The sequence below is a fragment of the Carassius carassius genome, chromosome 19 (assembly GCF_963082965.1).
Source record: "Carassius carassius chromosome 19, fCarCar2.1, whole genome shotgun sequence".
NCBI lineage: Eukaryota > Metazoa > Chordata > Actinopteri > Cypriniformes > Cyprinidae > Carassius > Carassius carassius.
Genome location: NC_081773.1, coordinates 26,173,296 through 26,198,100, shown reverse-complemented (window position 1 = coordinate 26,198,100; position 24,805 = coordinate 26,173,296). Strand labels below are relative to the sequence as shown.

Sequence of the window (24,805 nt, the reverse complement as noted above, 5' to 3'; positions counted from 1 at the left end):
TAGAACAAATTTTAGTATGAAAGATATTTGGTGAATCATGATTTGTTCAAGAAAACATGTGTCAGGAAATATTCATTTTCAAGAACAAATCATATTTCACTAATAACTTTCCTGTGGTGAACGATGCCCACTGAGTTTTACAGAACAAACTGCATTTTTGGAACGGAACAAGGGTGAGTAAATGATGACAGAATTCAAATTTTTGGATGAACTTTCACTTTAAAATGCACATCTAATTCCAGTCTTCTGATTTTACTAGTAAAGCTATGCTTAGGGCTCGGGCCTTAAATTACTGTGCTCACCTGGATTGCAGTCTGTCAGCAGAGAACAGATGGAAAGCAGGACCTTCGAGATGGTCAGAGCTGGGCTCCAGTTATCCTTCAGGATGTCCAGGCAGATCACACCCTGACTGTTGATGTTGCAATGATAGATCCTTGTGCGGAAAGTGACCTGCACAGGAGGAGGAAACCAAAACCATCACAAAACAAGTCCATCTAAAAAGGGATGATGTTAGCTCACCAGTTCAGAACCACACTTTAATACTCTGGATGTGTTTTAGCAGGGCTTTCATTATAGACGGGGCTTTTGAGAGCTGGATGGCAGCTTTCACTCATTAACGGCTCTCTCAGAAACCAGGGCTGAATCCTGAAAGCTATCGATCCAGTGAGAAAAGGGAGCCAAGTAAGATTAACCTGACCCAGCTTCTCAACTGTGTGTCAGTAGCCCTATCTAGAGTATTGACGACTTCTGGCCCCAGCTTACAGGACCAACGGGATGGGATGTATTGTGGGAGGGCTGAGTCTGCCGGATAAGGGTCTAAGAAAGAAGGCTCCCTTCTTGTTCGTTGACTGCGTCTCACTCTGCACCCGCAGCAGTTACCAAGACGTCCGTCACATGATGCAGCATAAACCGAGCGACCAAAATAACCCTGCCTGCCTGGCACAATGTGGGTATTGTATGAACACGGTGGTCTTGGAGTCTGAAAACATAGCCAGCATGACACGGGCAGCATGTGTGAGGCCTCACGGCCAATGCTGGGAAACAAAACAAGACAGAGTTCATGACATGTGCCCCCTATGGAGAGGAAGTGAGGGGGAAAACCTAGGAAGCTGACTATATAGCATGTAAAGGCATCATACTGACAATAAAAGAGCCAGCTTCCCAACTTTAGGAACAATCTTTGCATTGCTAGTCAAATGTTAGCCAAAAATAAACAAATTAAAGATAAAATACTGATAGGGTATTTACTTTCCTAAACTAATCTCATATAAAAAAATAAATTAAAAAAATCAAAATGCAACATACAAGATTTACTGTTTTGAACATCCCTTTGTCAAGCATTCCTTTTTACACAGACATATTAATCCAAGAATGCTTAAGTTGAGAGAAATGTTGAATGTAAACAGTTACATTAAGCATTTTTTATATATAAACTACAAGTATAATGTTTTACACACAGCACAGTTTTTACTATTTAATGCAACGTACACAAATACTAGTAAACAAGTATTGAGAAATGTTCCTACTTTACTCAATATTTCACTGTATGTGCTGTGAATTTTTGGGTGAGTCTTAAATTTGAATTTTTAAGGCAGCTAAAGTGTTAAACATGCCCCAGAGTTTTGGACTTTTGCAAGAAATTACAAATGTACTATTAATTATAAAATAATTATAATCTAGTATTATTATGTTTAACAAAATTAATAGTCTATTTAATGCAACAAACATACACTTAATAAGCATAAAAACAATTGAATATTAATGTTTTAATAAATAAATAAATATTTAAATAAATTAATAAAATATTTGACTCAATAAAATGATATGAAATTTTAAACTATGAAAAGTTTATATATATATGGAAATGTTTTTTTCCTTTGCATTTTTTTACAAGATTTGCATACAAACAAGGACACTGATAAAACAATCCCCTTCCATTGTATTATGCACACCAGGCCAGTAGTCGGCAACGTCACTTTATACAGAAACACTATGCAAACACCTAATATGAATGAGCATGACTTCAATATTTTCACTAATTCGTGTTTTTGTAGACTACACAGAGATTATAATGGTTTTGTTTTCAAAAGCTTGAACTTTGAAATCAGTTTTCAAAAACCCCAAAACATCATTGTCGTATAAAACATTTTTGCTGAACATGATGTAATGTAAATGCCCCCTTAGTTCAGATATAAATGACAGCAAGTGAACTTGTTTATAGTTGAATTCATCTGAATGTTTATCAAAGCCATAATCAGATCTTTACTGAATTATCATCCTTTGGCATCATAACAAAGGCATCCGTGTAGGCAGCAGACAGCCAGGTAGGGTTTTAAAGTTACTAAAAAGACAGACAGAGAGAGAGAGAGAGAGAGAGAGAAAAAAGAGACAAGACACAAAATAAGAGAAAAAGAGCTCTTTTTAAATGCAGATTATGACCCAACCAAAATGCTCTGTAAACAAGCCAATGCATTAAAACCTTTTACAGCTCGAGTTAATCAATACTCTTATTTCTAAATAGACTTTTAGGATGAAACGCCTGTCTCTCTGTCTTTTCTGCCCTGTTTCCAAACACAGACAGACTCATTCACAAAAGCACAGATTAGTGGAGCACAAACTATGGGGAAAGACTTCACAGAGCACCGACCTAAACGAACGTAGGCGAGATCGGCCCCCAAGTTACCATGCATTTCATCTGGTGACAAAAGAATGAGGGGGTGCGGGCCACCGGCTCTGCCCGGCATCCACCGCAGAGGATGAATCCTGTTCATAATTAGTGGATAAGAGCTTTGCAGTGGCTTGATCTGAACAAAGAGCCCCCTCCAGCCCATGAGCTTTATATAAACTTGTTGTTTACAGATGTCACTGACGATCGAGATGAGGGCCAGACGGCGGCGCAGAGCCACTCGGAACGGCGCAAATTCCCAAACATGCTGAGGAAGGAGATTCGGATACTAATTAATCCGAAATGCCATGGTTGACTCTTTCACCTTTATAGCTGAAGACATAGTAAACCACATCTCTGCCTGTCGGCATCTCACTAATTGCTTTACGCTGAAAATAGCCAGTGCTTGAAGGAGTTTGTTCATTTATGCAGCACACAAAACAGACAAACATAATCGTTCAGCTTCACATTATCCTTAAGGTATTTTACCCGAGGTCAATCAATACCTGTTCTGAACGATTCGTTCAGAGTGTCCTTGGTAGAGCTAATACATCTTAATTAAAGGCCGCTGCTCTTTGTGACGACTTGAGACTAATAATAGCAAAACAAACATACACCGAAGGGTTCAACCATCTACTCGTGAAAATGCTTCGACTTTGTATTTTGCTATAATAGTTTCATAGCTTTTCCCCATTACAAGTTATACTGGCAGACACATTTTCAGTGAAAAACTTTGTTCTCCATCTTGAACTTTAATGAAGGCAAGAACACCTTACCATCTGGATAAAAGAAAAAAAAGATAAATTTCACATTTGTTTTTTTTTGTTTTTTTACATTTATAAATACAAAATGTTAATTTCAGAATAAAATTACATTTTAAAAAAATGACTTCGGTATGCGTGGATTATTGTACTACTATGTATATTTGTCTCATGTAATTATTATATTCTTTTTACAACATGCATCAGAGCTTGCACTGTAAAAAAAGATTTTTTGATGTTGCAAATAAAACTGTTTTACAAGAAAATACTATTTCAGTATTTCTACTTTAAAAGTTCATGTTTAATTCAAGGTGTTAATTGCCTTTTTTTTGTGTATGTGAATTTACTAACAATTGAAGTGAAAAGTGTGGTTGGGAAAACATTTTAACCATTGTGCCATATGGACACGCAACAAAAAACCCTTAAAATATCCAACAATAGTTGATGTAATATTTGATGTAATAGACGTAAATAACTTTCAGAATATACAGTACAATGCTTGAATGACCATTTACTTTCATAGGTTAAAAATGTCATGAACTTCTATTCTGAAGAACAGCATCAAATGGCTGATCCAGCTGTTTTATGTTCTGCCCCATATTCAAGAACAGCTTTGATGTACTGAGACTGAAGTACTTCCAAATATGTTCCAATGCATTTGATTTTGCATTTATATTGAGATTCTGCTGCCAAACGTAATGAGCTGCCTATGCTGCTTCTGAAAGAGTGATGATGCTGCCTTCTTAGATGCCTTCTGCTGGCCAAGTTCGAAGGCATTCATAATTATTTCATGTATCATTCACTTATCAGCTGCTGTGTCAGTCAGAATTCTCTCTTAGAAGGCAGTAAAAACCATGACTGCTTACTAGGTTTTGAAACAGAATCTTAAGAGTTTACTCTTTGATTAGAGCTGTATGAAACCAAAGTAGGAAGGAAGCTCTCTAGAAGCAGGATTAAGCATATGAATGAAATGGGAAGATGTTTTTCCATACTGTACCTTTGGTGGCTTGAAGGGGTAATCGGAAGAGAAGGTGATATCCAGAAAGAACACGCCTCCCTCATAGACTGAACCTGGAGGGCCCAGAATGGTGGATCTCCACTCATAGATATTGTCGCCCTTGGGTCCCGCACTGAAAAAAAAAACACACATAAACCAAGGTGATTGAGCATCTTACACCAAGACTGAAATACTTGCCAATATTTGACCATTGTGAGAATATGAGCATTGACTGGTTGACAGAAGCATTACATACCAATATCCAAACATAAAATGAGAGATTTGTGTTTTAATTATTTTGTCTGAATTGAGAAAATATTTTACAAAAAGATAAAAAATAAATAATAATAATAATAATAATAATAATACCAACAACAATAATATCACAATAAATGAATTAAATCAGATTTTCATACTGTTATTAATTCTGTGCATCAACAATGCATATAGTTTATATGAATAAATATAACAGACTCTTGTTTTGGTGGATAATGCCACAACACAAAGTTTTTAAAGCAGCACCGAGGTGGCATGAATATATTTACACACGGATCACGATCACAGGACACAATGTAACACTTGCAAGTTGATCATTCTTGCTCACAAACAAAGAAATCAAGGCATGCACTAATTAACAATGACAAATAAATGGTCACTCTAATGTGGACATGAACAATATTAATAAAATCAAATAGCAGAATAAATAAATTAAATGCACACAGACAAAAAAATAAATAAAAAAATAATAATAATAATAAATAAATATATATATAAATATATATATATATATATATATATATATATATATATATATATATATATATATATATATATATATATATATATATATATATATATATATATATATAAAGTAACAGGTTATTGGACTTTCTTATACTAATTTTACTGACAGGTCAGAAAGAACCTACACTAGCGGTCAAATTTGTTTTTTTGGAACGAAGTCTCACATGCTCGACAATGTTGGATTTATTTAATCATAAATAACAGTAATAATAATAATAATAAATATTACAATTAGACTAGAGATATTGCTGTGATTAATACGCACGATATTGTTATCGTGGGCACTTCTTAATACCGTGAATAAATATACATTACAAATTATTCCGAATTTGGAATGCATTTTAAGAATAGTATTCACATTAGCTGCTTAAAATGCACAACATCGCTGTATGCTGCTTGAAAGAGCGCATGAGCTCTGATGTAAACAAGACGCACTGAATGAAAGCACATTCACTCTCTGACAGCAGATGGCGCTAAATGCAGCCCTTACCCTGTAAACACCGTAAATAAAGCAGCGGTTACTTTCTAAACCATATTTAAATAATCTTAAATAACCATTCAGATTTGTGTTTTCCCTATGGTGTTTATTACAGAGCCAACTACTGCAATATTTAGACTTAATAGGCTATTTATCTTCAAACATTCATTTATTTTATTTTTTAATCTGGACTACAAATGCCATAGATATTGTTTGAAAGTGTTTTCTTTTATTGTTCATTCACACTTTACATTATGGCTTCATTAGTTAACAAACTGCCAATGAAAAAATTATTCTGAACATTCATTAATCTTAGGTATTCCAATATTTAATAGCACTGTTAAAATTGAAAGTTGTAACTGTGTTATTTAATGAGCTCACATGAACTAACACTTGTATTTTTTACTATATAAACTTCTATAGTAAATGCAGCTATTGCTCATTGTTTAGCTGTGCATTTATTGAATGAGCACTATGCGATGTCCGAACTGATTACACTATATTTTATGTATTGCACTGTATTTTATGTAAAATCATTTTTTATTTTTTAAAATGTCTTAAATTCATTTTAAATTTTCAAGTTCTTAAATTGCTTGTATTATTTTTCTTCATGATTTTTTTTACTTTCTTTTTGAATTACCATTGTGTACGAAATGTGCTATATAAATAAACGTGCCTTGCCTTAATGCATTAACTAAGGTTAACTAATGAGGTCTTATTGTAAAGTGATACCTATTGGTTTTTATAGTTCTTTTGCACTTTAATGTGTAAAACATCTGTATTGTTTTGTTTTAAATGTTTAGTTATTTTTGTTATAAGAAAAAAAAGTTATTTAACTTGTTATACTGTATTATGACCACTTTTTAAAAAACAAAATTTCAATACCGTGATAATACCGTGATAAAAGCATTATCAATTAACCACAACAGGAAAATTTGATACCAGCATATCCCTAATTACAATTTCAAATAACCATTCTATTTTAATATAATTACTGTAATGCAAAACTGAATTTTCAGCATCATTACTCCAGTCTTTAGTGTCACATGATCCTTCAGATTTCATTGATTACTGCAATGCGCTCTATTTTGGTCTCCCAAATAAATAAATCAAAAAATTACAATATATACAAAAATCAGCCGCCTGGTTATTGACACATACAACCACTCGTCAACATATTTCTCCAGTACTCTCTTTTTTACATTGGCTGCCGATACAAGCACGTATTGAATTCAAAACACATATCTTAACATGTTTCATGGGACGGCTCCTGCTTATCTCTGCAGTTTAGTCACTGCTCAAATCCCAGCTCGCACCTTGTACTCTTCCATGTCATGCATTCTCCAGCAGCCTCAATATAAAATAAAGTCTATGGACAGCCGAGCATTCTCGGTTTCAGCACCACGTCTATGGAATGCTCTACCGCCGGAAATTAGAGACTCTCCAACATTAGATTGTTTAAAGAATTCTTTAAAGACACATCTTTTTAGAGCTTTTTACTGTAATTGAATGAGATTTTAATTGATTTTTATTGAATTTTATTATTGATGTTCTTCCTGTATACTGTAGCGCTTTGAGTCTAAGAAAAGCAAGTTAGAAATAAAATGTATTATTACTATTACAATATGTTTTTTTAGACTAACAATATTTCACAATATTACTGTTTTACTTTATTTCTGATCAAATGACTGCATCTTTTGCGTAAAAATATTAAAATAAATCATTCATGAGCAATTAATTGTAAATATACAGTTTTTCTAAACTTTTGACCGGTAGTGAAAATGCATCAGAACTGAACTGAAATTGGATCAAATTGTGTTGTACCTAAACAGCAAGCTAAATATCTGCAACACAGGTCGCAGAGAAGGACAGACTGAGATAACAGGGACAAGCACACAAACATGGCTAATGGAGGAAAATAAGAGCAATGAAGGAAAAATAAAGGCCCACTCCTGTGATTCTGTGCTGGTGTAGAAGCGAGAGAGACCATGCTCTAATGGAGGAGACAGGTGAATGTAGCAGCCGCAGCCACAAGCAGGCACTTATCATCGGCATCTATTGCTCAATTAGCATGTGATGAAACGCTCGTCTCTGCCAGCGAGTCACCAGCCTACACACTCGTGCTTTGGAGCGAGAGAGAACGGCTGTCAAACTCAACTCGCCATAAAGGGCCAAAAATAGGCAGGATTACAGCACAGTGGAACAATTCATTGTCGCCACGTAGCTTACTTAATTCTTTGAGCCTGATAAATTATCTGGGACTATTGGACTGCCTCTCCCCAGCAGCGAGGAGGGAAAAATGCTTTATACAGTCGAGAGTCAAGAGCAACAAATGGCAGATTTAGCAAGAGCAACCTGCTACAGAGATAATTTAACCGCACACCAACAACAACAACATGCGGGGTTGTCTTTGGTCATCACTTATCGCCATAAAATCAACACCTGACATTTAGAGAGGCTTTAGCTCACGTTAAAGTGAATCGTATAACCGTAGCTTACGAGGGGGAAAAATGAGGGAAATAGAAAAATCTTTTCTGAACATCAATCTGACAGGACGTCAGTAGGGTGTTTTTAGTAAAGCGAGGGTAACGCTTTGCCCCGGCACTGTCAGGGGTTTTCAGCGTTACCACAGAGCAAAAGTCAAAAGGAAGTGTGCAACCTCATCATAAGGGTGTGAAAAACTACTTCATTTCAAAATCGACTAGTCGTCCAAATGTCTTAGGGAAACAGTTTAAAATCAGGCTGGATTTAAGATCATCTGACCTCAAACAAAAGCTAAAGGCGTGTTTTTAGAAGTTGTAATAATTTAATATAATGTCAGTCTTAAAAACATTTAGCAAAAAAGATTTATTGTAAAGACATTTTTTAATGTTACAAAAGATTTCCATTTAAAATAAATGCTGTATTTTGAACTCTCTATTTACAAATAAATTAATAAATAAATAAACTATCATGTTTACACAATGTTAAGCAGCAATGCTATATAATAAATCTTTCTTAATATAAATTCTATGTTAATTAAAATGAGCAAAATTAGCTTAACAAATGGAAATATATGTATACTTTTAAAGAAATATTAAAATAAATTAAATAATATTAAATAAATATAAATATATTAAATAATTATTTTAAAATGCAATATTTCACAATACTGCCCTAACCCTTTTATATGTATACATTTATTATATAAAATTAATTATATATGTATAAGAAATTTTTCTTGAGCAAAATAAATTCTAAATAAATTCGAATGAGAAAAATCAGCTTAACCAAAGGAAAAGAATTACACTTTTAAAGAAATATTGAATAGTTATTTTAAAATGCAATATTTCATTATAAAAAAAAAAGATTTAAAAATAAAATCTAATAATTGCAGACTTGATGAGCACTTGAAAAATAAAAGAAAAATTACCAAAGCTTTGAACAGTAGTATATATATTTCTTTATATATATATATATATATATATATTTTTTTTTTTTTTTTTTTTTTAAGTAGTAGTAGTAGTAGTAGTAGACAGTGAACCAATTAAATGAATTTCTTTAAATGAATTAAATGAAAACTTCTCAATGCTTTTTAAGAGACATTTTAAGTCACTTCCCAACGCAGACAGAAGTGTAACATTTAGCATTTTGCTAATCTACAATATGCAAATTGCCTGACATGGACGGCAAACCAAATCTCGTGACAATCTTGGGAAAAGGCTGCTGCTGCTGCATCTGTCAATTCACTTGCATGTGTTTACAGGCTGATCATGACCTCTTCATTACGGTGGATGCACAGACGCATCACAGTAATGAGCAGCCGCTGCTAATGTGGCTCTATGTATTACCACCATACATGCTTAAGTGTCTGCCTGCGCTCTTGTTGCTGGACTGTGAAGATGTGAAGCAATTATGTTGACGTTGAAGAGACACTCATAACAGATTTAGCAAACTCTTAACAGGAACATATCAGTGGCAAACGATTGAAAAAAGCCACTGTTAATAGCAGAACGAGTCCTCTAGACTCTGATGAATTCTTGGCAATCAAGTGGACAGTGTGTTTGTTGAGACCAAGGCTGACACATGCTTCTCGGAAACACACAATCACCTCCACATGGTTTCCAGTAAATAAAAGAGATTCGTACAAGGACGGGAAAATAAAACGATCAGATCTACACAGAAACAGAGTAAAAAAAAAAAAAAAACTCAATTACGCTCGCAAAACAGCAGAATATTGTGTCAGCCCCATTTTAGAGTGCTAAATATGTACGTATGTTATAATGTATTTATGTTATAATAATATTTATGTTTATGTATATATTCATAACCAAAAGTGACCCTGGACCACAAAACATTAAGTCTTAAGTGTCAATTTTTTAGATTTATACATCATCTTAAAGCTGAATAAATAAGCTTTCCATTGACATATGGTTTATTAGGATTGGGCAATATTTTGTTGAGATACAACTATTTGAAAATCTGGAATCTGAGGGTGCAAAAAAAATCTAAATACTGCCTTTAAAGATGTCAAAATGAATTCTTAGCGATGCATTTTACTCATCAAAAATTAAGTTTTGATATATTTACGGTAGAAAATGTACTAAATATGGACCATGATCTTTACTTAATATCCTAATGATTTTTGGCATAAAATTTAAGTTCTACAACCCTCTACATTGTGAGTAAATAACTCGCATATGCGACTAAATTCTGGTGACTAAATGATGTCTAATATTAGCCAATGGCTATGTGTATGTGAGTTGGAGGCCAAGTATACGTTTAGCTCAGATATATTTTCACTTGCGAACACTCTCTGACAGAGCACTTCAGAGTTTCACTCTCTGTCAGGCGATCTGTGTTTTTTTTTTCAGTTCATATCAATGGATGCACAGCGCACCTGTATTTGATGTACCGTAAACTAGTGTGAAGGCGCACAAATTAACTTCGCTTTCTCTCACACACACACACAGATAGACAGAGAGAGAGAGAGAGAGAGAGAGAGAGAGAGAGAGAGAGAGAGAGAGAGAGAGAGAGAGAGAGAGAGAGAGAGAGAGAATTCACCCGCTAAACAATATTCTTTGTTGTATTTTCCAGTCAAAATAACGGCGTTCCTATGGAAGTCTTCAGCTGTTAAGAACAGCAGAGTTTTCCGGTAGTGGGTGGAGTTAATGCGCAAACGGCAATCTCATCTCACCTATTATTGTCCATTTTGATTTCAGCAAATCAGTTTGAGCGATGCACAAAACCTGATTAATATTCATGAATCCAGCAGCTAATTAATCCTTAGTAATCTTTAGTGTGTTTTATAGTTCTTCTTATTAGAATTTGCATCAATATTATCTTATCAGTATTTTTGTTAGTTTTTCTTCCCCGTTTTTTTTTTTTTTTTTTTTTTTTTTTTTACAGAATCACTAAATGACAAAAAAAAGCTCCACCACCAGTCCAGTTAAAATGTTCACTTAAAGGAGCATTGTGTAGGTTCTGAAATTTCTAACCATTACTGACACCAGTGGCCGTTAGAGGAACTGCAGCCAGTCTCATGCTCGTTCTCAGTGCGCACCATCTTTTTTTTTTTTTTTTTACTTACGAGGAGTGTCCGTGAGTGTCTGAATTGTGCTGGAGGCTGGTCGCTTCTTTCCATCCGCAGAGTCCATTTGAAAACACTATTGCCACTGCTTACTATAATGGCTGGCGTGCCGTACGGTTGTAAGCCCAAGTAGACGACAACGCGCATGGAGTCACATTTTGTGAATTTTCGCGCCAATTCGGGCCCGACTCCTCCACACACAATTGAGCCTACAGGCTGATAGAGGCAACCGTGGTGGACAGTCGAGGTGTCATTCTTTTTTTTACATCATGGTTGGCTCATAGATGTACAAATGAAATCTCTATTTTAAAGATTTTTTTAAGTAAAAACCTCCACATAGCTCCTTTAAAATGACTAATATGCATTTAAACATGGTTATTAAGTTTACTTCTATTTACTAAAGTGCTATTATTAAATAATACTTGATTATTATAAAGCTTGACTGACTTGTGTTAATAGTGTACTTACAGATATTTAAAAAATATATGCACCATTTTACAAATATTATATATATATAAAGTCTAGTCTGGGGAGTAAACTAAAATATTTACTAGCCAATGGGGATTTAATTGCCAAAGTGTCCGTAGAGGGCTGTTAAAAAATATATATATTGTCATGACTGTAAAATAATTAAAATAAAAAAGCAACAGATTAATTTTGATACAAAAATAAATTAAAACTTGAAACCAGAAAACAAAAAATAAAATAATAGAGTAAAAAATGGCAAAAGCTAAATTTAAATCAAAAACGGAATGAAATTTAATTAAATGAAAGGTGAAACTACAACCCTGGTCTGTGTGCAACTCTATGGAGAGCCATGTGTGTATATATATATATATATAGGGCTGTCAGTTTAACACATGAACTTAATTAGTTATAACGCACTAATATCATGCAGTTAACACACTGGCCCCACCCCCAAACCTGTACATCATCTTACATTTCATACAGTTGACTGTTGACAAATATGTTTCCATAAATGCAGTTATGCCCTAAAATTCAAGATATTGGTCCAAAGATGCCCTGTATATGTTTTTGCCTCATATAAGCAATCAGAGGAGCAGCGAGAGCAATCTCACCTGAGTGCTGTTTGTCCCGAATTTCAGAAACACAATATTATGAATTTTTGCTCAATTTTGCAGAGAACATAATTACCTTTAATGCCATATCAGAATTGTTGTGTGTCTTCAAGCAACACAGTTGTTTAGTTTCTGAATAAATCCACGTTTTGAACAAATCGTGTGAACCAATGATTCAGTAGCCCATTCATAGTGTGAGCAGTTTACGTTTGAACGAATCGAATGAAAGACATTTATCGCCAGCTGCTGGCAGGCAGATTTAGTTTGTTTAGAATATCATTTAATTAATTAATTAATAAATAATAATAATATTAAAAACAACATGAAAGGGACAGTTCATCCATTTTAATTCTGTCATTATTTACTCACCCTCATTTAAACCTTTCTTTTGTGGGATATAAAGGAAGGCATTTTGAAGACTGTTGGTAACAAAGCAGTTTCTGGTTACCAATGACTTTCACTGTATGAACAAACATACTGAGATGTTTCTCAAATTATCTTCTTTTATGTTCCATAGTTTGTTAGGCCATTGTAGCCTAAATGTTTATGTGTAATACATTTTTTGTTGAATCAAATATTTCTAAAGCTACAATTCGTAATGTCTACTTCATACTTTCTAATTTAACAAAAAAACTGCTTTAAAAAATCTTTTGTGGGTATTTTCTAAATCAATTTTATTTTGCAATGAATTAGGTAAATTAAATGGAAAAGTGTAATTAATTTGATTAATTTTAAATCGACTGTTAGCCCTAATAATAATAAATCGAAACAAACTAAAGTCAACTGTGTCAAACCCAGCTTTTCTCAAATTCACTGCAAATTTCCTATTATTCGTAGGTGTTTCAGGGGAAACCTAAAGCAGGTCCACCTACGATAATACCCACATTTATGATGCAATTACAACAAATACCATGTGTCGATGTTATATAACCCGGAAAGTATGTTAGCGGTGAATTTCAAGCAGTAATCCTGCTGAAAAACAGGGGCGACCTCAATAATCCAGTGGCTCTATGGTAGGCAGCTCTGCCACCGCTGCGATGGGCTCTGGGCTTGGGTATTGTGTAATCCGCCGCTCCCTCGAGGCGCACACACACTATAATCACCTCAAATGTGTTTGCAGTTCGCCCACTTCCTGTAGCACACATTTCTCTCTGCAGAGACTGCTTTAATGACCAAGCAAGGACTTGTTATCCTTTAACGCTTCAGAGCAAACTCCTACCATTTAACAAAACAAGCTTCCGTTCAAATTCTTACACACTCTCTTGAAAGGAGCAAGTCTTAATGATATTAAGTTACCGCTGTGGCTGGGGAATCGAAGCCTGCCGGCTCACCAGTCTATCGGCTTGTCTGAGAAGAGCTCCGGGTGAAGCAGATTACACAGGGGATAGTCCTGAGAAGCGAATTAAGTTAACCTAAGCGTAAACATATACCATTTATCAATCTGCGTCCATCATTTCAGATAACCCAGAAAGATGGTGAGGGCAAGCAAAGCACTGGACAATGGAGTCACAAGGCATGGTGGTTTTATGAAATTATATCAAAAGTCTACCTGAGAAACTCCTGCTTTTGTACACTCAAAGAAACCACTGATAAATTGTTCCTGTAATTTAAAAAAAATTGCCACACTTTATAATAAGATCCAATTTTCACTATTAACCATTTACTACAACATTTGCCTCAAACTCATAATTTGCTCCTTATTAATAGTCAGCAAGGTCTGAGGTTTTGGGTAGGATCAGAGATGTATAATATGTTCATGCAGAATATGTGCTTTATAAGTACTAATAAACAGCCAATATGTTAAAAACAGGCATGCTAATAAGTGACTAGATAATAGTGAGAATTGGTCCCTAAACTTTAGGGTTACCAAAAAAACTAAACTAAAATAAAATACAACACTTTGCCATCAAGAGTTTGATCAAGAGAGCACCAAAAGTTACCAAAAGTTTAAAGTTTGTTATATATTTAAACCGACAATATGATAGGTTTTTTTCATTTTATAACACCACTGTAAAAACTCAATGTATGTCTTCAGAAAATGCACAGATCTAGCCACACATAAAAGAATGTTATAAATGGTCATTCATTCGGGGTTTTGAAAAATGTATCTGTTTGGAATAAGAATCAGTTCTTGGTTCCCAACTTTACACGAAGAAGACAAATTCACTACAAAAGGGACTTACCATTGAACGTAAATATCAAAAAGTGTAATTGATGTAAAATGATTGCTAAGAGTCAGAAACCGTAAGAATGCACATACTCCAAATACATCAAAACCTGTTTTAAAAGCTCACCGGAGATATATGTTCATTGTAATAACAGTAAAATCAGCAATTGGGAAAATCTAACATGTCTGTGCATGCGTGAACCGCTAAGCCACTGCACAAATCAATCAATCAATTTAACAGCAGCAACAACAACAAAAATCCTCTTCATTCTCATAAATTACCATATGATGCATTACAGTTTGGAAACAACTATTCAAATATATGCTCTCACACTTTACAGAAGGGCACAGCGAAATTATGTTAGCAATTCAAACGGATCATTAATAAAACCACACTCGCTTTACATGCCCTAAAAAAAAAATCAGCTGCCGCTCAACATTACATTTCCCAGTGAACACACACAGAAATGCCATGTAATATTCAGCAGCGGAGTCAATGACCTGATGCTGATTTTAAAATTGGCCACAATTAATGCGCTAACCTCTGGGCCTGGGCTTTATACTTTATACTTTCAGCTATCAATCCCCCGTTCCTCCGCTCCTGCTGGCATACACAACTATAATCAACTGCCTGCCAGTGTCCCACTCAGTTATTTATCTGACAATTGGAATAGTCATGGTCAGCCCTGTATTTATGATGACATTATAGGAATAACTATAATTTAAGCTCTTAAAATGTCAAATTCAGGGCCATTTATTACCATACAAAGAGCAAAAGAGAAGAAAATCAAACAGAAAAATGTCACTTGCCAACATCAGTACGCTACAAAAACAGGGAAAAAAAAAACAGTATTGAGAAAAAGTTTTATATTAAGTGTTCATATATAGCAAAGGTGTCATGGAGAGCCGCAGCCCTGCAGAGTTCAGCTCCAACCCTAATTAAAACTCACCTGCCGGTAGCTTTCTAGTAACCCTTTAGACCTTGATTAGCTTTTTCAGGTGTGTTTGATTAGGGTTGAAGCAAAACTCTGTAGGGCTGCGGCTCTCCAGGACCGACGTTCGCCACCCCTGATATATAGCCTATTTATGGCAAGCTGGTGACGTATGGATGGGCTTGCCTCCTTTTTTAGGTTTTTGTTTACCTCTCAGCTACTTTTTATTGCTAGTTAGAGGCAGCCATTATTTGGGGGAGAGAATTTCTTATTCTAGGACAAAATTATTATTTTGATTAGACGCCTAATGATATTTTTGTTTATACCAACAATTGCAAATTGAGCCATATTTTAGTTATTTCTTCAAAAGTTTAACTTAGCAATGTTTATAAGTACTCTAGCATATACCCTACCAAGTTTAGGGTCATTTTTTAAGTTTATACTTTTATTTAGCAAGGAAGCAATAAATTGATCAAAAATGACACTAAAGATATTCATACACTGTAGGGGTGACCCCGAATAGTCGACGAATCGATGTTTTGATTCGAGGAGCCTGATTCGACTACCAATCTCATGGTCGAATATCCACAGGGTGTTGTTGATTATGCCGGTTTTTTTTCAGTGTAATGTTACCAAATGTTTACATTTCAAATAAATGCTCTATTCATCAGAGAATCCTAAAAACATGAGTGATAGTTTTCCCAAAAATACTAATACAGCACAACTGTTTCCTACATTGTGTTACACTGGAATAGCAAAATGATTTCTGAATGATCATTGTGTTACACTGGAATAGCAAAATGATTTCTGAATGATCATGAGACACAAAATATGTTTTTTTGTTTTTCTGATGTAGCAAAATAAAATACAGATCATTTTGAGTACAAGAAAATTTTACTACAATATTTCATTTAATAATTTTTTTTATTGTTTGCAAAATTTACTAGCAATTTCGGAATTAAATTATTGATTTTAATATATTTTAAAATAAATGTGTATTAAATTGTAATTATATTTTACAATATAACTCTTTACTGTATTTCTGAACAATTAGTCCTATACAGCCCTGCTGAGCATAAGAATCTTCAAAAACTTTTTTTTTTAATCTTGCTAACCACAAACTTCTGAAAGGTTGTTTAGAACTCCTGGAAGCTAACATACATGGACTGAAAGCCACAAAAATGTCAATTTTGATTTCATTAGACCAAATTTTCAAATGACAAGCAATAACAATGAGGCCTTGTCCCAAATAATGTACTTGAAATGGACTTGCGGTCTTTGCTCACAAAGTCTCTGAAACCGCAGTGTTTACCATTTGTCATGCTATGACTCAAAAGGCTTCTAACGAGTGTCCTCTTTGTGGTCGTGGGCTTTCTTTATGACCTCCTTTGCGACCTGATGATCTATGGGGCATTACGTTGAAGTGTGGACAGCGGACGAACAAGAGACTGAAGAACACAACAGTTGCATTGGGCACAGAGCCTGACAACAACTTCACTGCTAAGTCAGGAATATACATATAAATCCAAGAAAATACATTAGGAAGAGGATAAACATTGCTACCAGATAAATAACATTTTCACCAACACCTCCATCATTTTCATTTCACATATTCATGGTGTTATAAACACGATCCTCTTTGGAGGATAAGTGCTTGTTCATATGCTAATTCACTGCTGAGGAATTGTGTGGGATGTTTCTTAAAGATTTGCTTTCCTCCGGAGCTATATGAAGGGATAATGTTAAGGAACAGACTATAATTTAAGTCTTTATATAAAAGATTTTTTTTCTTTACTCAATCTCACTTGTCTTTGCATATATTCAGATCTGCCAGGTGAAGATGCATTTTTTTACTCTCAAAGCTTTAATTTATATCTCAAAATTAAAACTTTTACTCAGAGTTCTGAGTTTACATTAGGGTTGGACGATATATCTAACGATATGATCATGCACATCTATTCAGTAAATCTGGTTCTGTGATTACTGCTAAATCGCTATCACCTGCTTTCAAATGGAGCAGCACTTAATAGACAGAGCCATAGATCACTGACAAGGCTATGCAATATCGCGTTCATTATCGCCTTTGATGAATACGCAATATGAACACGATATTGTGTAGCTTGTCAGTGATCTACGGCTCTGTCATTAAGTGCAGCTCCATTTGAAAGCAGGTGATGGCGATTTAGCGGTAATCAAGGAACCAGATTTACTGACTAGATGCGCATGATCATATCATTAGATATATCGCCCAGCCTCACAATCTCACAATTCAAACACAGAATTGATATAAACTCGCAATTCTGATAAAATAAGAAATAAACTGTGAAAACTGTGGCAATTACTTTATTTATTTTTTATGGTGGAAGCAAAAAATCAGAATTGTAAGATGTAGGCCTAAACTCAGAATTACAAGAAAGATGATATATATATATCATTGAACCATATTTTTCTCTTAGTGTAGGTAACATTATATTTGCCTCATTTAAATACAACATGAATCTGACAGAATTATATCGCTCTGGTGGTCTATTTAATAAGCAGAAAGCATGAGATATTACTCTCTTTCAACACTATTCCTGCAGACATTGATTTAAAGCAGGTTATTGAAATGCAGCACTGTACTTGCTAAACTGTTCAGTTGGAATTGATGAGATACCCTCAGCGTTTCACTAAGACAGAACGCACACTGATGGCTGGTCTGTAATCTAATCAGCTGTGAATGTAAATCGCAATGCTTTTCAGATGTAGCAGCAATCTTTCATTCAGACCATGGCTGAGTTTATATTCCCTCTTTATCGCCGTACATTATTTACTGGTAGATGCATTGTTTCACATCAATGAGCAAATGAAAAACTGCTCAAAGAAAATGAATGTAGGAAAAAGAACATAATGAACATAAATGGGGAAAAAAGTATCAATACCGACTGATATGTTTTATAATATATGCCAAACCAAAAAGAAAACCCAATGTAACATTCATACACTGATGGCTGTAGTGCCATCTAGTGGTCATGTTTCTCTTTGGCTCAGCTGCCCGTGGATCGCGAACTGTGTGTGTGTGGATTGGGAAAGGCTTAAAGGGCGGAACGAAAGTCTCAAAATTCAAATGAATCAAATAGAATCGACTCAGAAGCTCAGAATAGACGCGGTCGAATGCAAAATTTTAATCCCTACATGCACAAATTATGATAATTTTTAATACAAACTATAACGTTTGTATTCACAAATATGTCTCTATTTGAACAAAATGCTTCACATTCATGTAATTCTTAACTCTGCAGACACCGGTTGAAAAGCATTTGTTTCAGTGTAGTGACGCACATTCGCAATTATTTCAAATCGTGTACACGTTCATGAATTGCACCGGGCCTTGTTCGTCAGTAGTTGTGTGTGTGTAGGACGTGAAATGGTGAAATAAATAAAAAGGTGGAGGAATAAACTCATATTTTCCAAAATTTTCCTTAAGACCAATGCCTCGACCCCAGCCTCAGTCCATTCCTTGTGAATTTCACTCAAATTCTTGAATAGATTTTGCTTGACAATCCTCATAAGGTTTGCAGTTCTCTCGGTTGGTTGTGTATCTTTTTATTCCACAGTTTATCCTTCCACACAACTTTCTGTTAACATGCTTGGATACAGCACTTTGTGAACAGCCAGCTTCTTTGGCAATGAATGTTTGTTGCTCCTTGTGACGGGTGTCAATGATTGTCTTCTGGACAACTGTCAGATCAGCAGTCTTCCCCATGATTGTGTAGCCTAGTGAACCAAACCGAGAGACCATTTTGAAGGCTCAGGAAACCTTTGCAGGTGTTTGAGTTGATTGGCATGTCACCATATTCAAATTGTTGAGATAGTGAATTAGTGGGTTTTTGTTAAATGTGAGCCAAAATCATCACAATTAAAAGAACCAAAGACTTCAACTACTTCAGTCTGTGTGCATGGAATTGAATACACGAGTTTCACAATTTGAGTGGAATTACTGAAATAAATGAACTTTTCCACAACATTCTAATTTATTGAGATGCACCTGTATATATATATATATATATATATATAATAAATAAAATCATCAGCAGTAATCAGGCTTCCAGTACACAAGTTGTTTGGTTGGCACCAATACCAATGTTGTGTGCCCTGGAATCCTTGTTATTGGTGGAGAAAGGCCTATTGATTTCCATGGTCTGAAGTGCATTGATAGAGTGCTGCCTCTCTCTGCTCAGCATGAAAAGCAACTATGGCAAAAATAAGCCCAAGTCAATATGGCCTGCGTGTATAAATAAACCTGGGCTGAAACATCAATAGGGGGAGCGTCAGCCCGCTGCATCTGCCTGTGATGATGATGATGTAGAGCAGATTGATGAAGGCTGACAGCTCAGATAAGCAGCGTGCTGGCTGGGTTGCCCTCTACTACGTAGAGAGACAGGAAGTGGAATGAGCCAAGCAATGCACACTCCACTCACTGTACAGAGCAGTCAATGCTATATAGGGGATGAGAAAGAGGATTAGGAAGAAGCTGCAGTCCATTGCACTTTTTAAAAAGTGAGGTGAAAATTTAAATCAGATGCTGGATTTATTCATATTAGGGGTGTAACAGTAAACACATTCATACAAAAATTTGGTATGGGTCTTTCAGTTTGGTACGAATGCGTACCGCAAGAATGCACAAAAGCTACCAGCAAATCTTCTTGTTCCACACAAGATTGAAACTCATGCTTGAGGAAGAGTAAATGATGACAGAATTGAAATGTTTGGGTAAACTTTCCCTTTATTAGCAAGTATAGGTCTCTGCAGGAAAGTAATGGGAGTTACCAGATGAGGGTGTTTTTAGACCATGATACCCGATTGGCTGACGGTAGGTTTAGGGGTGGGGTTAGGTAAGGGGGATCATTTTGATTGCATGATTTAGAAACACCCAGCAGTTTGAAAACACCCACAAAGTCATAAATGCCCACTTTTGCTCTGCAGAGACCTAAGTCTCTTTATTAGTGAAGTTCTCCGAGCCAGATGTAAAGATTACTCATGCTGGTTAAGAACTTGTGGGTGATTTGATGAAGTTGTTTTGTCTGAGCTGAATGCTGACAGTGATTCATTACATGGAGTGTGAGTTTGCTTTGCAATGCTGATTGTGAGGTCCGGGAGTGCATGATGACAGGACTACAGGCCGCGCTTCAGAGACAGTGAGCAGTAGAATAACACACTCAACAGCATCAAATTCTCTTTTAATATTTATGTATTGGAAAGAATGGTTGTTTCTGATATATTTTATAGCACAGTGCAGTACAATCAAAACTCTTTAATGCAGGAAGTAAAACATGATTTTTATGTTGTCAATACCATTATTAACTAAATGAATGCTAGGGATAATACTGAATATTTTTATTTCTATGCATCAATACCAGTAAATAGTAATGAACATTTAACCCTACTAAAAGAAAATTAAATAAATTTATCCACAGTTTTTTGTGTATTTTTTTAATTTTTTTAATGTACCCTCAATCTTTATTCAAAATTCCCCTACTCCTTGCAATGCATTATTTTCGTAAAAAAACTGGCTGTATTTGGATATACCTCACAATACAGAAGAAAAGGTGATCACAATTTACATTTCACACTGACTTCAACTTCACAGCCATATAAAAAGTGCACTAAAATCATTGCAATATTGATAATGCAGATAGTTCATTTTATATCAGAAATTATGCTGAATATAACATATATATTCAATAAATCTACAAGTCCAAGCATGCAAAAACTCGTCAAAAGTCAAAAGCAGTTATACATAACAGATCATTCAGGATCCAAAGTAGTGTTGGGCGATATGGTCATTTTTCAAATCGTCATATCGTCACCCCTGTGAGATCGACGATACACGATCTTATCGTGCATGGGTGGAGCAAGAGAGAGACTCTGTTCCGGTGTTTTAAACCGCGGAGATGCACGAGAGAGAGAGCCTATGGAATCACCAATATTTGAAAAAATATACTTTCAAGCATACTGATAAACTAATGTTAAACATAAAAATACTGTATTTAAAACAGCTAGTTCATATACAGTCGGATATATATCACGCGTCCTGTGACAGATTTGCCGCATCTGCGCACGGAAGTTATCAGTCTAAAGGTTCTGCAAAATCAGTCGGTGAGAAATCGGTGAAAATCAATAGTAGATTTCATTTAAAATCCAGCAGTTTAACACTAATATTAGACATAAATGAACACGTTAAATATAAATTATTTAAAACAGGTAAGTTCATATATTTGTAGTAAGGCTGAATTGAACTGATGCATCAGTCATCCAGCGCTCCGGATCACGCACCTCATGACGAGACCGACGCACCGCCACAGAAACAAGAATGAGATGCATTCTAACATAACTGTGGCTGTAAACTCAATGAGGGCTCGGTTAAAATATTACACGTATATAGGCCGTTCAGATTACTTGTTAAATTGCAATGAAATACCTTATATCTGCAGACGATGTACGTCTGTTTGTGGATGGAGACTTTGCAACGGCCGAAACTCTGTATTTTGCATGCATCACATTATAATGCGGTGTGCATGAAAATAATAAGGCGGCAGAGCGAACTTATCATCCATAGTGGTTCTCACGTAGTCCTTCTACATCATCACCACATAGTGTGTGTTATAAGTTAAGTGATCAGTCTTTAAGAGAAGGACTACGTGAGAACCACTATTGATAAGTTCGCTCTGCTGCCGCCTTATTATTTTATCTTTACTTTATTTGTAATGCCAAGAAAGAGTTAATCTCTCATGTATGAGAAGAGTGCGTTGTCGTGTATTAGCCATTAAATGTGTGGGACACCAACTCCTCGTTTTAAGCAGCCTAATAAATAGTTATTTATTCATCATCGACAGAGAAATCTGCTTATGTCGATATCTTTGACTATCGTCGATACATGATACTATCGTCTATCGGCACAACCCTAATTAAAAGTATTACGCACTTTCCTGCAGATGAATTACAGCACCCCAAATATTCACAGTGAAATATTAGTTTAGACAAAATAATAACAGAAATCAGAAAATAAAACATTCCCCTGCCAATACCTAAAGTGCAACATACCCAGTATTAATCTGTTAATTAAATGTTTTATTATTATTATTGCTTTTTTCCCCCCAGGTTTTTTTTTTTTTGCCAAAAAGTAGGATTTTTATTTCAAGGCATTCTTCAAATATTTCTGAATAAAGACTTCTCCATTGTGAGGATACAATGAGCCCAAAATGCAATTACTCAAATCGTGATTACTGTAATTCTGTGCTTTATGGAGGAAAAACAAACCCATTATTATGCATCCCCCAGCATGCAGGTCTGATTCAGGATAACATCTGTAATAAACACCCGAGACCCCTGAGCGAGAGGTATCACCTCTATTATGATGCACTTGCTACAGGAAGTGGTTTTCTACACCTTGCAATATTTACAGCAGCTTTTAAGCGCTAACCACATACAGTCCATGTCAGAGTCATGTTCAGAGCATGCTACCACACAACTTTAAGTGAGAGAGAAGGGGGGGGGGTGAATGCAAATGGCCTACACGTATTAGCACTTATTGTAAAGTGATCTGGCAGCATGACCTCAAAATGGGGTTGGCAGTATGACCACAGACTTATATCACAGGATATATCAATTTAAATCACTGTAATGGAATATCACAATAATATTTTGTTCTTCTGAAGCATCAGTGAGCGTTTAAACCTTCTGTAATAGTTGCATATGAGTCCTTCAGTTGTCCTCAGTGTGGAAAGATAGATCTCAAAATCATACAGTCATATTGTAATGCTCTCCTGGCTCTTCCTGCATGTACTATAAAGCCTCTGCAATTGATCCAGAATGCAGCAGCGAGGGTTGTCTTCAATGAGCCAAAAAAAAGGTCATCAGGTTTGTGGTGCCATCTCAAAGAAGTTCAAAATCACTCTTTACTCATTTTCAAGAAATATCTTAAGACTCATCTTTTTTGCCAGCACTTAACCAACTAATACTAGCACTTTTCATTTTCTTGTTTTTCATATTTATAAAAAAAAAAAAAAAAAAAAAAAAAAAAAAAACACTCTGGCTATGCGTTCGGTACTAGACTAAATGAGACTTGTCATGGCACTTGTACACTGTTGTTGTTCTCTTGTTGACCTGAATGCTTCTGTTGTTCTCATTTGTAAGTCGCTTTGGATAAAAGCCTCTGCTAAATGATTAAATGTAAATGTAAATACAGTCATTGTTGGAAAGGGTTCAAATACATAAAAATGCTGGAAAACCAAAGATTTTTTGGGACCTGAAGGATTTTTCTGAAGAACAGCAGGCAGTTTAACTGTTCAGGACAAATAAAGGACTCATGAAATATCTTATTCAAGTCAGTACTAAATAAAAATAACATGCATTTTGTATGATCCCTTTTATTCTGCAAGGTGTATGTAAACTTTGGACTTCTACTGTATATAAACCGTATAGCAAAAAACTCTAGCAGTTGACAGCATATCCAACTCAGCCCTTTCTTGTAACCTGCAAAAGATCCACATGCTTCATGAGTGAGAACTTAATGTCATCTGCACAAGATACCTTAGCGGGTTATGACACGGCAGGTCCATGTGGTTTCATGGGCTTACAGGACACACGTCCTGCTCCAGCGGTGCGTTTAAAGGCAGCTTCTCCCCGCTGAACACGTCAAGCCCACTGCCAGCCAACGATCTCACAATCATGAAATCAGCAGATCACTAAACAAGCTGGCTAAAAACAACCATGCTTCCATCCAGCAAAGGAGAAGAGAGGTGAGAGAAGACATTACCAACGTCATGCTTTGAGCTCCCTCAGCTGAGACTTGTTGCCATGGGATCGGTCAAGATTTTTAATAGTGGATTATGAGATATGACACCCATTAAGAGCCGCTGAATTAACTGAGGTAAAATGGCACCAATGAAACCATTCTTATGTTGAAGAAATTTTTAATTAAGCTCATTTATGCTACAGGAAGCACAAGTATGTCAGGATGAGAGATCTGGACACCAGTGTAACATTGTTAGTGTTTTAATGTATAGGAGAGAAGAAGGCTTGTGCAGCCAGGCCTTTGACAACAAGAAGGTGAAGAATAAGTAAATCCCAGTTCCTTTAGTTTTTACACTTCATTTAGAAATAGGTATATCTGAAGTATTTGATACCAAAACCACAGACTTGCATGACAGAAATGCTTCCAAATAATGATTCAGCAGCGTTAAATGACTGTCTGCACAGAAAACAGACATAAAATCAAGAACTTACAGTACTTCTCAGGAAATCTAGATTACTTGCTTCAAATATTTCATGCCACTTTGAAACATTTACTTTGTAAATCTTCTTCAAAAGCA

General features: G+C 35.4%; 1 protein-coding gene across 1 annotated transcript in view; it reads right to left on the bottom strand.

Annotated features, from left to right (window-relative positions):
* The window catches only part of LOC132095476 (ubiquitin-conjugating enzyme E2 E3), a 45,612-nt gene that overhangs the window by 2,969 nt on the left and 17,838 nt on the right, over positions 1–24,805 (bottom strand). Inside the window, exons 4-5 of the mRNA XM_059500524.1 lie at positions 4,424–4,556; positions 303–450 (exon numbers count right to left, since the gene is read on the bottom strand). Of these exons, the coding sequence (XP_059356507.1) occupies positions 303–450; positions 4,424–4,556 (281 nt within the window). The remainder of the gene's footprint in view (positions 1–302; positions 451–4,423; positions 4,557–24,805) is intronic.